The sequence below is a fragment of the Glandiceps talaboti genome, chromosome 4 (genome assembly GCF_964340395.1).
Source record: "Glandiceps talaboti chromosome 4, keGlaTala1.1, whole genome shotgun sequence".
Classification (NCBI taxonomy): Eukaryota; Metazoa; Hemichordata; class Enteropneusta; family Spengelidae; genus Glandiceps; species Glandiceps talaboti.
Genome location: NC_135552.1, coordinates 24,134,031 through 24,153,040, shown reverse-complemented (window position 1 = coordinate 24,153,040; position 19,010 = coordinate 24,134,031). Strand labels below are relative to the sequence as shown.

Genomic DNA, 19,010 nt, shown 5'->3' with positions numbered 1-19,010 from the left:
CCTGCTTGTAGATATGTTAAACTGAGTATAACCAGGGACGTCCCTGGTATAACACATCTAGTGAGAAGAAAGAGAATACTAGTATGTTCTGTAGAACTCCCCACATCTGTAAACAGGATAACAACTGAGAAACAAAAGATGACAATAAAGATAAATTTATCCAGTCAACAACAAAAGTGAATACGTATCAGCAGAATAAACCATATCAGCTTTCTTGACAATACAGATTTCCACAATGCATGGTTGTCAATGAACTGTAATAGGCTGTACAAAAAGTTGCTGTGATTTCAATTCAGATCTAAAAACTATACAATATCAGCAAGGCAACTACATTTCATCACAGTGGTACTATTCTTTTCTACTCAAGACTTTACTTAGCTTTGCCGTGGCTATCAACTAACTTTCAAGTCAAGCAGGGAAAATGTCAAAATGTCAAAACAGTTGATGAAAAATTCCTTTATTAGTGTACTTGATTAGATATGAATTTGACTTGGAAGCAAGTAAGCAAAGAAACAGTCCATTATTTACCCTAATCCTTTGTCCTCACTCAAGTGAACATCTGGTCCAAAAATTACATACATCGATTGTTAGAATAATGTTGTCAGAAATATTTAAACAGTAAATGCATTTTAAACTAAACAGTATTACCTTAGTATACTGGTTAATAATTCAAAAAAGAACCCTTTTCTCCTTAACAGTGCCATAGTAAAATATTATTGATAGCTTCATTACATGTTTTGATTTTGTGTGAAATTTGGGCTACAGGGTGATATGACAGAAGCGTGCCAAATATCATAATCGCTTTCAAAACTTCAAATAATACAGATTTGGTCAAATACCGTTACACAAATATGACCATATGTAATCATGGTGACATTTAACTACACAAAAATAAGACTGAAGGAAATGCGGCAAGTCCAAAATAATGCACATTTAAACACAAAATTTCATGATAGTTTGATACGTATAAAATATGTAAGATACAAAACAAAAACTTGACACAAAGATATTACGATTTCAATATTGCTAACAGCTGCATACATATTATAACTTAGTCGTTTATGAACTATGAAAGACAAGTTACACTGACTAGTAAAGTTTGTTGCAGCAGTCCTGATACAAAAAGATCTGATTTGATTGAAAACTGTACACTTGTGTCCTGGGTCTGCATTGTACAAGAAAAGGACACTGTTTGCTTAATTTTTTATTATTCTTAAACTTCCAATACTAAAGAGAACAATGTCAGATAAAAGAGCTAAGATGTCTACAGTTACACAGGTGACCCGACCTTAAACAATGTCACTGGTAAAAGGTCAAAGTTTGGGTCTATCAAGAAGTAGATCAAACATACAGACCTTCATATGTATGATACTCAAAGAAGACCACAGTAACAAGTAGTTTAGTATCAAAACTTTGATGAGGTTACAATGGGTTTCATTATCTAGATCTAGATGACAAAATCCACAGCAAAACTCACCAAAGCTTAGATACTATGCATAAGTAACATGCTGACCATTTTGAATGGCATTATTATTTATACACACAGGGCAAACAGAATCTGCCTGCAGACTTTGTAAATATGCAGTCTTAAAATGAGTCTGAAATCAAATCAGCCTGCAATCAAGCCCTTAAAGTCACTGCAGGGTACTAAAGTTGTAATGACTTCAAACCTTTCTAATTTATGATGCTGATTTGATTCTTGAAGATGCTGATTTTGGCGACATAAGTCGTTCAACCATGACCCGGGCATAGTCCAGTCGATTTGATAGTACTTTGGAACAACCAAACTTCTCTATAAGTGGAAGTCTAAATGTGCGGAAGTTCTTTGCTTCATCAATGTAAGTGACAGCCGACATTAGAGGACAAATTATGATTTTCGTATGGTCCTGGAAAAAGTTCACCTGTGAAGAAATAAACACATGAAATGAGTCAATAAAAGCTCACTGTTACATGGTTATCTATGGCTGGATGCCACTGAACATAATTTGGACAATCTTGAGAATTGCAAGAGTACTAAAACTGTGACAAATACACACAACATAATTTGGTAAGCTGAGAGCTTTCGACTGCAAACTGTCAGTCTTGTTTACTCTATGATAGAGGGAGGGCGCTGTTTATGATTTAGTATAATATAGTATTCCCAATGAGTCTACCACAATGGTTGAACTTAAAAATTCAATTTTTCAGGCTAGGAAAAAGTTTGTCATATTATAAAAGAATATTAGCAGGATTAATTTAAAACTTTTTCTACTAGTAAATTTCAGGTCAGTGTTGTCCCAATTTTGTCGATGTAGCCATCATGTGCCAAAAGTTGACCACATACAGGTGAGATTACTAGTGCAGTATATCAGTTACATCATTGTCACATCAATGAACTTTACCTATTGGCTTTGACATTGGTAACCTAGTTCAATGTAGGACACATAATACAATGTTGAATATGCAATTGATATGTTATAGTTGTACTAACCTGTATTGTACCATTACTGAGATGGAGGACAATAGCACTACGTGTACGGAACCATGCATTCAAGAAAGGAAGACGGATCATATCATCACCATCACGTGGAGTCATTTGAGCACCAGCCTATCAGTCACAACAAAGAGATATTCAATTAGATGTTGTGTTTTTACAGTTTACAATATCAACCTGTTTTCTTTTATACATTTTTACTTTCACAGTTATATGAACAATTTATCAAAAATAGCAGGTTTCAAAATTAAGACCATTATGGAAAAATTCTGAGCAATATAACATATAGTCTGCAAGATACCATGTCTCATGCCACCCAATCTGATAGCGTCACTTCATTAGGGGTGAACAACACAATGTATATTGTACAGTTTACACATACTTTGCAAAGTCTCATCTGGCACATGCTAGTCTAGAAATAGGCACTGGGGAAGGTTTGACATGTCTGTAAGGTACGCTGTGACGGGGCGCCCTCACACATCGGAGGAGGCCAGAACGACATGACATATCTTACAGTCTAGGTTGACACGTCTGACGCATTTGATTTTAGTCCATTACAAGTTCTAATTACATATGTTCACCAACTACTAGTACTAGTGTATCAACTCACCTTTGACAGATTTTCATTCATGTAATTCCTAAAGTATTTGAGAAGAGTCATCTTCTTGGTCAGATATTCGGGAAATTCCTTTAATTTATGGAAAGTCTCATTGCCATCTTTGTCAATATACTGTAGAGTTCTAGAAAATAAAGATAATAATTTGTTACAGTTGTCAAAAAAATAAAATAATTTGACCCAACATTTATTGTTAGATATATCAGTAAATGGTACCCTCATTTTAAGTTTGATTCTTGATGTTCTAAAATCAGATGTCATCTTGTGATCAGATTTGGTTAATTTTTATAGCTAGAACAACTTTGGCTTGAAGCTAATACACATGATACTGGGCCTCAACGATCAGTGTCATGTAGGGCATGAATGAAAGCATACTTTTGGACACTGTTAAATTTAATACAAATGCACAGCCCTTGATTCAAGTTTGTAAATACAACTTAAAGTACAACTTACTCTCCATTGGCGTATAGTAAAAGCCTAGTTGAATCATTGTATCGAACTCCTACACTGTCATCACTCAACATATAACCAAGACCATACTTGTCAGAATAATCCACCCATTTACTGACCCAGTAGACAGGCACTGCAGCAGGGTCCTCAGCTTCATCTGTCAATCAAAAACAAATAAGCATTACTTGTGTTATTTCTGATAAAATATGAAAGTTTACATCCATGTACCCATTGAATATAACTCAAAGTGAAGGAGACACATATAATTTTTAGATTTTACCTTATGCTAGGGGGTCAAAATAGAACAAGATGGTAGACCTATAGAAATGCAAGTGTAGCATGTGGCATGGAAATCGTAGTAGTGTTGATCAAGAAATTGAATGATTGTTATTTTATGACATGCCTAGGTGGCAAAATGCTATTTCAAGTAACAAGAAGTACCACTAGGTATTATGACATGATGGAATTATGATATTGAAAGGACATGGGTTTGTAAAGTCAACATGTGTGCTGTCTCCTCCTATTGGTTGCTACTACCATCCAAAGCAGTGGTTCATGTCAAACCAACGATGCACTTTTAGTCTTTGTGATAAGAGATAGAACGCTTACCTTGTTCTATCACTGCTTTGAGTGCTGGGTTACAACGAACCACTGAATTCAGTTGTGTTAATAGATCAGTTAGATTGTTTTCAACTTGTTCACCACCTGTCAATACAAAACAAGTCAAACATTATCAAACTATTACGAAAGTCTCAGAACACTGACACAAATTCATTCTGATTACCTTCTGATTTTGCTTCAATAGTTTTTTGTAATACATGCTATGTTTTTGTCTTCAGTGCTGCACCATACCAAGACAAAAATGTCAATATGTAATACAAATGTACAATTATTCCAGCAAAAATAAAGATTCATTCCATCATCTGATGAACTCACATTACGACAAAACACTTTGGAAATCAGAGATCACATTAAAAGGAAATCAAAGTCCAATTAATTTGATCAATTCTGTTACATTAATTTATCATATACTCACCATCTTCAGATTTCAGGGTACATACTCTAGCTTCCCCTCCTTTCATATTCTCTGACTGTTTCCCTCCAGAACTAGTACCTCGCTTTATTGCTTCAGTCTCTTTTTTCACACTGTTACTTCCATCTAAATCATGCCAAAAATAGATAGTGGATATGATCAGTATTATAACTAGGAATGTCATGTTGTTGTACCTAAAGGAATCTTTTTCCAAAATTGTGTTTATTTTGTCAAATACCATCATACTACATGGTAACATCTGTAGCACAGTCAATATTAGAATTATAAAATTATAGCCACATTCTTGTGAGCTATGGACATATTCCCAAACATAGCAGTTTTCAATCACCTTGATCTATATGGGTTACAAAAATCCAAAACATTAAATGTTTTAGCTGTCCTATTCCCGTCCCATCCCTGGTGGGACCATTGCTTATTTGTGAAATTATAAATTTGATGGTACTCTAATCTGATGTAATGAAATTTACGTGATTTCTTCATTTAATTTACTTTTATTGTTGGTTGTTCTTTTTTGTTCTGTGAGTGTTTTGTACCTACATCTGACACAATATCTCAATTCCAGCTGAGCTAATGTGTCAACAAATACATCTCATGCATTATCCTGATGTGTATCTCTCCTTATGACAGGTGATGATGCTGTCTTTGTTGCAATATAATACATTGTATGTCAAGTTTTCAAGTGTTCTGTTCCCAATCAAACGTATGCATAAGAACCCAACTTCCCAAGTCATCAACGTTTAACCTTCCAACCTAACAATCAAACTCATTCATTGGATCCCTGCCAACAAGTTGCCAATTTATGACTTTCCAATCAGACATCCTAGTTACACCTGTGAACAGATACTTTACTTTCAATGAAACATACCATCTTTTCCATTTTTCTCTAACAATGGTTTCCTTATTGCTGACATTGATGTTGCTACACTGAACCTAGGAGCTGTTGTCAGACATGAGGTGGGTAAACGGCTTGGTAGTGGTCCACACTTGAAGAACTCATCATCCAAGACACCCTTAATTGTAGGCCGTTCTGTGGGATCACTACGTAACAATTTCTGTATGAGGGCTCTCGCCTGTGGTGATATTCTTGAGGGGATGTAATATTCATTCTTTTTGATACGTGCATAGGTGTCCTTCAGACAAGTTGTTTCAAATGGAGGCTTGCCTATAAGTAAAGTGTACCTGCAAACAAAAGTGAACATATTACCATAAAAATTAATCTAAATTGAAGCACATTATGTCAACATATATTTCTTCTACAACTATGTTACTGGTTCAGAGATCTGGGCTGGACAACAAACCTGATGGTCCAATATTATTACCAGTATATCCGATTAGTAAATTTGTGTGTTTGTTTGTTTGTTTGTTTGTTGGGAGTGTAATTTCAATGGATTTGGTTCTTTTTCTCATATGTTTATCTCAGGAGAAGTAGACTAATACTATATCAATATTTGAATTTGGCCTTCTGACCAAGTCAGTTAACAAATCACAAAATACATATGATAATGATGATATGATCCAGAAATCATTACTTTCTCAGTCACCACTCTATTCCTTTTTCCACTGGAACACTATCTGTACGTGCTTTCTGATTTGACAAAATTCATTTTTACTGTAAGACGTACACATAAAAATTCACCATGATTTTATTTTGAGAGGATTGGACATTGACAATAGAAGAAAAAAGGGAGACTTTGACAACATTTTCATATTTTGATTGAAATCAAATTGACAATTCTAAGTTCCTATAAAGAATAAGAATAATAAACTTACATAATGCATCCAATAGACCAGGTATCTACTTCATAACTATGCCCTCTCTTGTATAGAACTTCAGGTGCAATATAGTTAGGAGTACCACACAATGTTCTATAATACAATAATATTATTACATGAGTCATTCTTTGAATACAAGCAACAATGCATTATATTCTGGTTACCAACGGTTAGCCATTTTTTTTAAAGAAGTGCACACTGAGACACTCCAGATTTGGGAAAATGGGTGTGAAAGTTTCCATCAAATTTGCTAAACACATAGATATCAGGACAAGAAATTGTCAACAAAATGGAAGCAAACAAACTTCATATTTCCTAGAGTTGAAAATTAAAAGAAAAGCAGAAGTATGACTGTTAAAGATATTTTGCCATGAAATGTTGGGAAACTTGGGAAAGGATGGTTTTTAGAGCCAGCTACACCGGGAAGCTACACAGTATTGGACTAAAAAATTGTTGTTGTCAAATAGCACTCCTAGTGGCCAAACTAATAAATCTTTTCTCTTTCTGGTAACCAGAACACAGAGGGCATTCACCATTCTGATTTGTGAAAGAAAATCCAATGAATGGGTTTGTAAATGTAAAATTACAACTTTATTCAGATTTTTGGCCAGTAGCCAATAATTCAAAGTGTTTAGCTCAATCACATTCTTGCAAGCCAGAGTTATTATTTCTAAAAAAAGGGAGGCTCGTTAAGAACGGTGTCGTAAAACAGGCAGTGGTTTGCGACAATGCTCAATCACAGCAATTCAGTCTTGTCTTCTTACATGAAACAAATGCTAGTACAATCTAATCTAATTTCATTTGAAATCTTTCCAATGTCTGCATTATATTAATCAAACTTAATCATCTTTCTCCAAAGGGGTATTTGTTCATACACAGCCAAATGTTGGGAGAAAGAGGATTAACTACTGAGAATTGTAAATATACATGCCTATCAATTTATAATGTCTACTTACTTTTTACGTTCACCCTCATATTCTAAAGTTGTAGCGAGGCCAAAGTCACCAATTTTTACTTCCATAACATCATTCAAAAACAGATTGCCAAGTTTTAAATCCCTGTGAATAACTTTCTGTTTGTGGATATAGGTTGTAGCCAGTAGAATCTGTCGCATCAAGTAGCGAGTTTCAGGCTCTGTCACAGCCTTCCTTCTTTTGTGTAATTCCATTAGAGACTGTCGACAGAGAAATACATGTAGATAATGAACACTACAACTTATACAAGCCGCCTAGCCTACATTGAGATCAACAAAATTATATTTGTCCTGCTGCTTAAGTCCAGAAACAAGTTCAAAATGTGAAAAGGTGAAATGAGAACTGTATCATCAAATACATTGCACAAAATAATCTGTAAGATACAACATGTCATGCCATCCTATCAGCCAGCACTCATTGTGATATGAGAAGTCTGATAGGGCTGTGAATGACACAATGTAACTTATCCACAACATTGATGTATCTAAATCTTACATCATCATACAATCCTTAACTAAAACTGGTTATTCCTTTTGTCAACCCCCTACATTTATTGCAATAAATGCTCTGAACAAAGTTTAAATAGATATTAACACATATTAGAGAAGTGTCAAGCAACGAACAATAACACTACCCACACTACATGTATCAACGCATCATGCATTGACAGTGCTATAATATCACAGAATAACAAACACACAATTACATTACACAACATATCATAGTAGAGCACACACACACAAATCACCACCATATGCTTTCTGTGCTATTAAAATTCTCTTCCACTTGATCTACCAAAATTCATTGACCATACAGCTCAATGAACACTTTGTTCAACTACACACTGTCATATAATCCTACAGGTGGTTGATACTAATATTACTAACTTACCCTTCTACGACACAACTCCAAGAGAACATATACAAAATCTTTGTCTTCAAAAAATCCTTGGAATCCAACAATGTTGGGGTGAGATAGACTACGGTGTATGGCAATTTCCATGCTCATCTACAAAATAACAAAATAGTAACAGAATTACTGACAATACTTTTACATGTACTACTTTAACTTATCATAAGGTCAACAGATGTCTTTTGTGTATTCAAATGATTCAGTAACTGACAACTTGTGCCAATCAAGATTTCAAAGAGAGTTGCCATTATTGGGGGGAAAATCTCAAAAATAAAGATTATCGATAATTTTCCACATTACAAATCTACAAGGAATACTGATATCTAAGCTACTAACATTTTCTTGAAATATTCTAAATATTTTATTTTCTCTATTTCCTCACCAGTAGAATGATTCGTTTGTTACATGTAGATGTCAGATGATAAAGCTAATCAAACTTGGATACATTCCAAAATATGTGTTTTACCTTGTCTTTCTGGTGGGGTTTGATCAGTAAACCCTTTGGAACAATTTTGCCAGCATAAATCTGCTGTGTGTCCACATCTGTCATCTCGTAACATTTTGCAAAACCACCCTGCAAGATAAATTAAATTGTAATATGATAATTAGTTGAAGATCATGATCTGAAAATTCCAACAGTAGTTAGTTCATAAAGTGGCAAATGTTACTTTTGCCATTTTTTGTTCAACGTCACCACAAACATTCAAAAATAGTTATAATGAATTACTAAGATTAGAAACTTTTATCCAATTTGACTGTTAAGCAAAGAAATATTTGTGAAATCAGATGCTGATACAGATATATTTTCAGATTGCAGGAAAATCTTCCTACAATTTTTTAAACCTAAATTGTAAGTATATCAAAATGTTGTTGGTGGCCAGGTGATATTCTTGCATTTTGATTTGTGAATTTGTTAGTGTTTATTTTCACAAACTGATAAACATTTATATCATTTTCTGATCAAATTTCAGAGCCTCTCTTCACTTTTAAACATTAAATAAACAATGTGATCATTCACTTGAGGAGCTGTTCAGTTGGCCAATATGGTTAACATACACGAAACTATGAAAGTATGACAATTAAATAGTCTCAAATATCATCATACAACAAATAAAGTACAGTTTTATCCATCTGTAAGTGTAAAGGTAATTGTAAGTGTATGGCGGTGAAACTTTGTAACTCAGACACAACCGACCTCATCAAGAAACCGTTATTGCAGCCAACAAAGAGAGTGCTAACATATGCTATGGCAACATTTGTTATTTTCAGAATTGACAAATGCATTTCACTGTTTAATTTGTTACCAGTGATGCACCCAAAAGAGAGAATCGTTACATTTTAAAAACTCTAGGCGGCATATGCTTACATGTAACTTAAACTAAGTTTCGTTGCTTTCTGTTCACCAAAAAAACGTTACTAACGTTTTACGATTCAACGGTTTTCCTTTAAAGTTTATACATTCATATTTGTGGCATAGTTTCGTATTTATATTCACAAAAATAATGAAAGAGAAGTGAAAAAGTGGGTTTAGATAAACTATAAACTGAAAGAGTGCATACTACGCCGGAATTTTACGGCATTTTAAATTGAATAGTAAACAAAAAGGTCTCAGTCATGACTGGACATGTACGCCGGGATTACCGAATACATTTCTTTGATGACATCGTCTGTGCATCATATGTTTTCATTTTTGTTCATAAAATATTTCGACAATCGTTACAATATTTACATCAAAAGAAAGTGTAAAATGTGGATTTTGTTTTTACCTTTCCAAGGAATCGTCCTTTCATGTATCGTTTGTTGTTCTTCGTGTCGATTACAACATCAGGAATTTCCTTCAATCGTGGGTCGTCTGGTCTGTGTCTGCTCGACATTTTCCTACCGCAAGTGCAATTTCAACAATGAAATATTACAAAATTGCAAGTGCCACTGTTTCTACGAACAAATTTCCGTCGATCGTGAAACTCGGTTGAAAAATGTAATCAAATGTCGAACTAGTGTACACTACGACGTCGTGTTCATTTACAAGATGAATGGCGTTTGAAATAAGCGGTTCGACTACGACCGAAAGCCGATTGGTCAGAGGTGGAACAATGCAGTGATTTGATTGGTTGAAATCGGGATTTTTAAATCGTAAATTCCAATGACGATAACTCCACATCTCGCGAGATGCGTGATTTAAAAAATTAAAGGGACAAAGGTCAAAATCGCACACGAGGTTCATCATGGCGATGCTCGCAGATGGTAAACGACGTAATAAATGGTCCTCAGACCCAAGAAATACACTTTGGGCGAATGGTAAGTCGTAGAATCTGATCCCTGTAACATTTTGAATAGACAAATGACTTGACACACCCATATAATGTAGTACTTGATGCTGGCCAATCCATCGCCGGTCCCTACGGCATACATGATATCACAGGGGCGTGTAATATTTCATAGATGGTCCGTTCATAGATTGTTGCTTAGAATGTCGTTTTCTTAGGAAAATATCGTACGAATCTTGCTGCTACAAATGTATCAATCTCTATGCTACGTCTCTTCCCCTTACATTTGGGAATATATAGTAATCAAAAGGTTGTTATATTTAGTCTGTAGACCTGGAAAACAACAATCTATGAAATATTACACGCCCCTGTGTACATGATCAGGATGTACAGCGATCTCCGGTAACTTTACATACATCTGTAAGGGGGTGGGGCCGGGGGAGGGGGTACTCCAACCGTCTTTGATATATCTGGTCATCAAAAGTGTAAAACAATTCTCACGATGTCATTTTACGTCCTATGTATTGTGCAAATCGTTTACCCTTCAGATTTCATCACTTTTGTATTTACAGATTCTGATAAGTTCGGACAACGTATGCTGCAAAAGATGGGATGGAAGCCAGGTAGTGGCCTAGGTGCCAAAGAACATGGCATAACAGACCACATCAGAGTTACTAAGAATAGAGATAATATAGGTGAGATGTAATTATTGAAAGCAGAAAATATTTGCCCACCAACCACATGTGTATGGTCATTTATATAAAATGTATATACAAATATTCAAATTCAAGAGTTTCAAGAAAAAATAACTGTTTCTTTTGGTAAATAAAGTTTTTATTGTTTTCTTTTCTTTCTATCTTTCTTACTTTCTTTTCTTTCGTGTTGTAACTTGCAAATTCATAAATTGGTTAGTGGGGAAAAGTGTGCATGCATACAAAACTATGGTTTGACAGATTTCCTGCATTTCAGGTCTTGGCGCAAATCACAAAACTGAAGAGAGATGGATGGCACATCAAGATGAGTTTGAATCACTGCTTACAGACCTGAACCAACATTATGGAAATAGTAAAACTGAGGACAGTAAAACACAAGATGACGATTCACCATCTACTACCTGTACAGATTTAGAACAAACATCAAAGAAATCTAAGAAAAGGGTGCAGTAAGTGTGGTATTGATTATTCTCTTTTGGCTGAAAAGTAGGAGTCTTTCACTCCATGCTTGTACCTGCTTGCAGTGAGGTCCCTGACAAGGGTGATTGTAAAGCAGTCTAGTACACAAATGAGCCTCACAAGTCTGGTGCAGTTCATAATCATTTCTTTCCAATCCCAATTACCTGATTAATAACTGCCCCAAATCTTAACATGTCATGCCATCACAAACAGCTTTGCAATAATTCAGTATAGAGGTAGTAGTGAACAGATTTTAAAAGTGCTGTACCATGCATTGTATGATTACAAGTAAATGTGGTGTGAATTCACAGTATAGGGCTAACTACCAGTAACACATGTATTCTGAATAGGACCAACAGATTGCTATTCTAGCTACATCTACCTGTTAATGTGTAAAAAGTTCCTGTGATGTGAAGGACATAGTAGACTGAAACAGTACCATAAAACATTTTAGACAAGAATGGGTGATTATATCCTTTCCTCACATTAATGTTGTTTGTTGTTTTTTGTTTCAGTTACATGAAATTTACAAGGGGTAAAAATCTTAGTTTGTACAGTAAAAAGGACTTGGCATGCATTATTGGAAAGAAAAGCAATGAAAATACACCTTCATCCAGTCCAAAACGAGAAGAGAGTGTATCTCAACAATCATCTGAGGTGAGTTAACAGTTGTGTATTGTGATTAGCAGTCTATGAAATGTACATATATGACTTTGATGGAGGAGTGATTTCCTCAGAATTGCAAAAAGAACAGGATAAAACTAAAATTTCATACTTTTCTCAACTAGACACATGCTTTAATAATGAATGAAATAATGAAAATTACAGAAGAATAAAATACTGAAATGTTTTCAGAAAAGTTTCATCGTAATAATCTATTCTCAGTTTATCATGAGGGCAAGTGAGTTAAAGGCCCATGTCAGATTAGGAGTAAAATTAGAGTGTGAATAACATTCATTGGTAGAGCTGTAGAAAAAGTTGTCAGTACAAAGGAATAATCTTGTGGCTTCCTAATAAGCTCATTAATGCAAAAGTGTAGGATTGAATCATGGGCCTTTAAAGAACGATCTTCAAGTTCATTATGAGATTTGATGGATTGGTAACCTGCTTTCTTGCCTCTTCAAATTTATTTCATGTGGAGACAGCAGAATATTGATTATTTAAAGAGTTACTTTTATTGAGCCTTTTTTCATCCTATTCAAGCACCACGAAGTATAAGTGAAAACATATGTTTACCCCTTACTTTGAAGGTGCTGTTCCAAAAAGAAACCAAATTCTTTGATAAATAATTCTCACCAAGATGTTATTATATCTGTGATGAATTGCAATGTCATATGTAAATTATTACCCATAAGTAATTACATGCAAATTGTTATTCAAATATAATATGCAAAATATTATACATCTGTTTACCAAGGCATTATACATGGATGGTTTGGTGCATTTTACTTCAGATAATCAACAGTGTCCAAACCTTGTCTGTCTTTGTTCTTAGGAGATAGCTGAACGTAGTTCACCAGAAACAGACCAAAGCACATCACATGGCATTGTTACTGTCACCAGCACACAGAGTCTACAGGACTATTTCTCAGCCAAGATGGAGAAGCTGAAAAACAAGCAAGGGAATTTCACTCCTCAACAGTCTAGAGAACACAGTGGTGCTGAAAGTGATTCTTCAGAAAACAGGATATCATTTAAAGTTGAGAAAAAGGACAAGAAAAAGAAAAAGAAAAAGAGCAAAAAATGTGATAGCCTAGATGATCAAGTTAGTAATAGTGTAGATGTAGACAGGGAAAGTCATCACGATGATGATAAGAAACAGGAAAACTGTGAAGTAACTGGGAAAAAACAAAAGTCGAAGAAAAAGAAACGTCTCACACATTTGATAGAAACCCAACAAGAAATGATTGTAGATAGCAAAACTGATAACAAAGAAGAGGAAAAAGATGTAGTTGAAGTTGTCAGAAAGAGAAAGAAATCAAAGAAAAGGAAACACTGTGATGATGATGATGAATCTAAGGAGTTGGAGGTTGTGGCCATGGTAACCAATACTACAGACAAGGAGCAGGTGAAGAAAAAGAAAAAGCAGAAAATTACAGAATCTTCAACTGACTGTACTGAGGTCATTCCAAGTAAAAAATCAAAAAAGAAAAAGAAGAAGAAACAGAAGGATATAGAATAAATCAATTTATGGCAGGGAACACACAATATCACTTCTGTTGTATGCCTAAAATTTACAATTTGGATGGATTTCAATAAATGTGCATTTTAGTCAGTTGAAAGTGTTTTTTTTAAAGAAGTGTGTATGATCAATGACCAAACACGAAGTGTGATTTTCAAATGGAAATTCATCTGTGTTGGTAAACCATAGTATTCAATTTGAACTTTTGTTCCAAACACAACTAGAAAATTTACCTGAAATTTTCGACTGTACACTTCAGTCTTTGTCAACAGTCAACTTCCAGGCACCTTTGACCCCTTATTAGGCTCACGTGTCCTGTAAGGTCACGTGTGCTGAATAGTGGGTCAATCTGTTGACAAAGACTGAAGTGTACAGTCGAAAATTTCAGGTAAATTTTCTAGTTGTGTTTGGAACAAAAGTTCAAATTGAATACTACGAAGTGTGATTGTTTGTGTGTGTGTGTGTGCACATGCACGTGTGCGCATGGGCACATAGGAGAGAGGGGGACAGTGGACTATCAATCAATCAATCAATCAAACAATTTATATAGCGCCTGAATCCATTACTCAGAATGTTCAAAGGCACTTTACATGACACTAAAAAGAGTTCTTATCAAAATGCTTTCAAAAAAAGATGAGTCTTAATGTCTTTCCTGAACTTGTCCAGAGTTGGTGATTGACGCAGAGCAACCGGAAGACTATCATAATTGCAGGGCAGCAGGTGAAAAAGCATGTTCACCATAGGATTTAAGTTTGCAGGGTGGGATGTGTAATAGACCTTTGTTGTTGGAGCGAAGTACACGTGGAGCATGCTTTATATAACTGATCAGATCCGATATGTAACTAGGTGCAGCATTGTTGAGAGCTTTGTAGGTCATCAAGAGTATTTTGTAGTGTATTCTGTAGTAGACTGGTGGCCAATGTAGATCCTTGAGAACTGGGGAGATATGGTCTGATTTCTTGCAGCGTGAAACAATTCTGGCTGCTGTGTTTTGAGCGTGTTGTAGATGAGTAATGTCTTTAGATGCTAAACCATATAAGAGTCCATTACAGTAATCCAGTTTGCATGAGACAAGAGCATGGACTAGATTTTCCCACGTGCTTCACTTGTCAGATAGCGACGGATGCGACCAATTTTTCGAAGATTGTAATAGATCGAATTGCATGTTATGGTAATGTGCTTCCTAAGAGTGTGCTTATCATCGAAAGTTACACCAATATTGCGTGCATAGTTAACCAAGTGAACAGAACATGATCCAATGTTTATACTGTCAATGGGACGGGGTATGCGCATAAACTGAGACCTAATGAGTAGTACCTCAGTTTTACCATCATTTAGTTGAAGTTTGTTTTGTGTCATGCATGATTTTATGTCCAGTACTGCAGTTTCCATCTTGGCAACAGTGGTGGATGTGTCAGCCAAAGCAAATCCTTCATATAGTTGATTATCATCAGCATATTGTATAAAATTCAAATCATGACGTCTTTTAATAATAGGGTGGCAAATGGAGAAATGTAGATGCAAAAGAGCAGTGGGCCTAGCACAGAGCCCTGGGGTACGCCATATTGTAGATGTTGTGCTTTGGAGGTATTGCCTGATATTAATACTGATTGATGTCGGTTCTGCAGGTATGATTTAAACCATTGCAGTGGGATGCCGGTAATGCCAAGGTTTGATAATTTTGAAATGAGTATGTTGTGGTCTATTGTATCGAAAGCAGCTGACAAATCTAGAAGAAGAACAAGTAGTACACATTGTTCTCTGTCAAGTGCTATACAGATGTCGTTGTTTACTTTGATGAGTGCTGTCTCTGTGCTGTGATGTTTCCTGTAGGCAGATTGTAGTGGCTCTAGTAATGAATTAGCTGTAAGGTATGCAGTTAGTTGGGCTGCAACAATTTTCTCCATTATTTTAGAAACGAATGGTAGATTGGAGACAGGTCTGTAGTTCTTGAATACATTGGCATCAAGTAAGGATTTCTTGAGAATTGGTTTAACGACGGCAGACTTGAGTGATTCTGGAACATTACCACGAGTAAGAGATGAGTTAATGATGAAAGACAGAATGGTCCACAAGTGTTCTTGGCACTGTTTCAGAAGCGGTGTGGGGATAGGATCGAGGGAACAGGTTTTAGACGGCGTGCTGTTAATAATTTTGCTGATATCATCTGCATTCACTGGGTTAAAGACAGACAGAGAAGATGAAGTATGGGTTTCCAGGGAGTCAAATGCAGGTGTTGGTTGTGAATTATAAAAGTTTAGGCGGATATTTCTTATTTTGTCAATAAAATATTGACTGAATTTCTCAGTGATATCGTTGACTGAAGTGTGATCTGGTAGGTCATCTTTTTGAGAGTTACTGGACAGAGTGGAAAATATCTGAAATAGACTAGAAGCTACACGTTATCTGTGATACTTTGAAAGAGGGGATAAACAGAAACAATGTAGCTACTCCATAGACAAACATTTCCCATTAGTGATGACAAATATTGGTATATGTAACCATAGACCCTCGTTGGTGGAGGGTCTATGATGTAACTGTTTTATAACTTGGGTAAATTCACTTGAACTCTTATCAGAATATGTGGATGGAATACCAGAGGAATATACTATGGAGTGTAACTTAAAAATAAGTCTTGGCTTCCTTGCACTTTATTAATGTGTAATATGAGGTGATATATTTATCATTTGGTGATTAATTTCGGGGATTCGTTGCTTGTTCAGACCTTTTTTCCGAAGATTTGATAAAGACCAGAAGGGTTCATAAGTACTTGATTTCTTTACTATCAGCTGTACATTTCATTACACGGCACGGTCAAGGTGGTAGGTCATAAATTTTACAGCTTCAAGTAATAGGCGTCTCATCCCATCTGATATCTCCTCCATCATGTTCGTTTCACTTTTTGACATTTGTTTGTCCGTACTTTTCATAATCCATCATTTTTAATTAAGCTTATGGAAGAACCATTTGATTTTGGGGGAGGGTTTTTTTTTCCTATCACTGTGACAGCAAATTGTTTTTCTATTGTCAGTCCTGTATCAAATTATGTTTTCCATTTGCAGGAGCAGTGCAATTTTTATTCTCGGTTACCAATTTTGTAGCACATCGCAACAATTTTTTTACTTCTATATTTTTTTATTCAGGCCATTACGGGACCATTTTTTTTCATCCTTCACCTGCCGATAATTTTTTCCTCTAAACCCCCCCCCCCCCGAAATCAAATGGTTCTCCCCTTATTTTTTTGAGTTTTTTTTTATAAAGAGTCAAGGGGATGATTGAGCAGGGTCTAACAGCATACCTCTCGGCGCAGGACACTCCTCCAGGCCGGGCACCTCCAGGCGCAGGCCGCATTGTTTGCGCATGTGCAGTTCAATGTAAACTTAAACATAGATGGCGTTCTCCGTGTGCGCAGGGAAGTACACCACATGCACTACAAGATCGAAGATGGATGTCGGTGTATGTCGTGAGCTTGACGAACTGGAGCAACAAGTTCGGCTTTGTAGGAGATGTTGCTCCAGCAGACCCAAGTTCATGTCTTTCCACTGCCCACTTTAAATGTGGTAAATGTTAATGTACTAGTCTAATATGCTATTGTGAGTAGCTCCAGCTTGGAGACTGTCTCGGTAAATGTTAATATACTAGTCTAATATGCTGTTGTAAGTAGCTCCAACTTGGGGACGGTCTCGGTAAATGTTAATATACTAGTCTAATATGCTGTTGTAAGTAGCTCCAACTTGGGGACGGTCTCGGTAAATGTTAATATACTAGTCTAATATGCTGTTGTAAGTAGCTCCAACTTGGGGACGGTCTCAATAAATGTTAATATACTAGTCTAATATGCTGTTGTAAGTAGCTCCAACTTGGGGACGGTCTCGGTAAATGTTAATATACTAGTCTAATATGCTGTTGTAAGTAGCTCCAACTTGGGGACGGTCTCGGTAAATGTTAATATACTAGTCTAATATGGTATTGATTTGATTTGATTTATTTCAGCACAATAAAATAAACATTCAGTATGCAGTTATAGAGAAAACAGTTACAACAAACAAAATAAACGTTATTGTGCTGGGATAACACTGAAAAGTTAAAAACTTATTTCCACTGTTGTCCCACATAGAACAGACAAAATCAATTTTACAAAAGTACAGATTAAACTCACAAGAGAATAAACAACAATCAGTAAAAAAGGAAGTCATCTTTTACACCGTACATCGGTCCATTAATTCATAAAAGTATCCTTTCAACCATTTCTTAAAAAGAGTACTAGAAGTTACGCTCTGAACATTACTTTGTACTTTGTTCCGTTGCACACTGGCTGTTTAAACAAAACTATTCTGAAAAACCGAGCCCCGCCTGGAATAAAAATAGAATGTTATTGTGCTAGTGTAATAACGTATTGTAAGTAGCTCCAGCTTGGGGACGGTTTCAGGAAATATTAATATACTAGTCTAGCATATGCTATTGTAAGTAGCGCCAGGTGGGGTCGGTCTCAGTCAATGTTAATGTACCAGTCTAATATCGTATTGTAAGAAGCTCATGGCTGGGTAAATGTAATTGTGCTAATGTAATATCATATTATAGGTATTTCAAGGCTGGAGACAGTCTTGGAAAATGTTCGTTCATTTAAATACATCTCAACTAGGCTATCCCAATACCAGGTCTTTGAATTATCATCTAACTCTGACACCTTAGTTTTTTTTTCACACGGTCTTTCACTCACTCCTATTTCAATAGGCTTGTGCGTTTCAAATTTACAGACAATGATTTAGCTTTCCGTAATATTGTCGAAACTGTGAGAATTTATAATTATGATCTTAGCAAGTATTTATGCATGTTTTCTAAATAAATTTGTAATCTATTTTAGTTTTATTTCATCACATTTTACTTTTAATTTCAATCAATCAATCAATCAAGTAAGAATGCTATGGAATACTCGTCTGGGACTTGATACCTGGTTATCGTAACAAAATAATGGCAACGTTATTGATCTGTTTCAATTTTATTCTGCATTGTACTTGTCAATTTTTTGTGTATACCCAGTGATGAAGCATAATAAATAAAAACATTAAACAATGGTGATATCATAGAGTGTAGCAATTAGTTAAATAAGTAGCCAGGAATTATTATTTTAGATGTA

At 35.5% G+C, this 19,010-nt stretch overlaps 2 protein-coding genes across 2 annotated transcripts; one reads left to right on the top strand and one right to left on the bottom strand.

The window, feature by feature from the left end:
• Positions 1-1,679: 1,679 nt before the first annotated feature.
• On the bottom strand, positions 1,680-10,126 carry LOC144433934 (serine/threonine-protein kinase PLK1-like). The gene is made up of 12 exons (XM_078122344.1): positions 10,019-10,126; positions 8,719-8,826; positions 8,232-8,348; positions 7,323-7,540; positions 6,364-6,459; positions 5,459-5,772; positions 4,576-4,698; positions 4,149-4,244; positions 3,543-3,696; positions 3,084-3,213; positions 2,471-2,587; positions 1,680-1,901 (listed from the first exon to the last, which is right to left on the bottom strand). Exons 1-12 carry the CDS (start codon positions 10,124-10,126, stop codon positions 1,680-1,682), a joined length of 1,803 nt encoding a protein of 600 aa, XP_077978470.1.
• Positions 10,127-10,458: 332 nt separating this feature from the next.
• Positions 10,459-13,931, top strand: LOC144434473 (uncharacterized). The gene is made up of 5 exons (XM_078122926.1): positions 10,459-10,550; positions 11,092-11,214; positions 11,489-11,681; positions 12,207-12,348; positions 13,187-13,931. The coding sequence occupies exons 1-5, from the start codon at positions 10,478-10,480 to the stop codon at positions 13,871-13,873; spliced, it is 1,218 nt and encodes a 405-aa protein (XP_077979052.1). The 5' UTR covers positions 10,459-10,477; the 3' UTR covers positions 13,874-13,931.
• Positions 13,932-19,010: the final 5,079 nt, after the last annotated feature.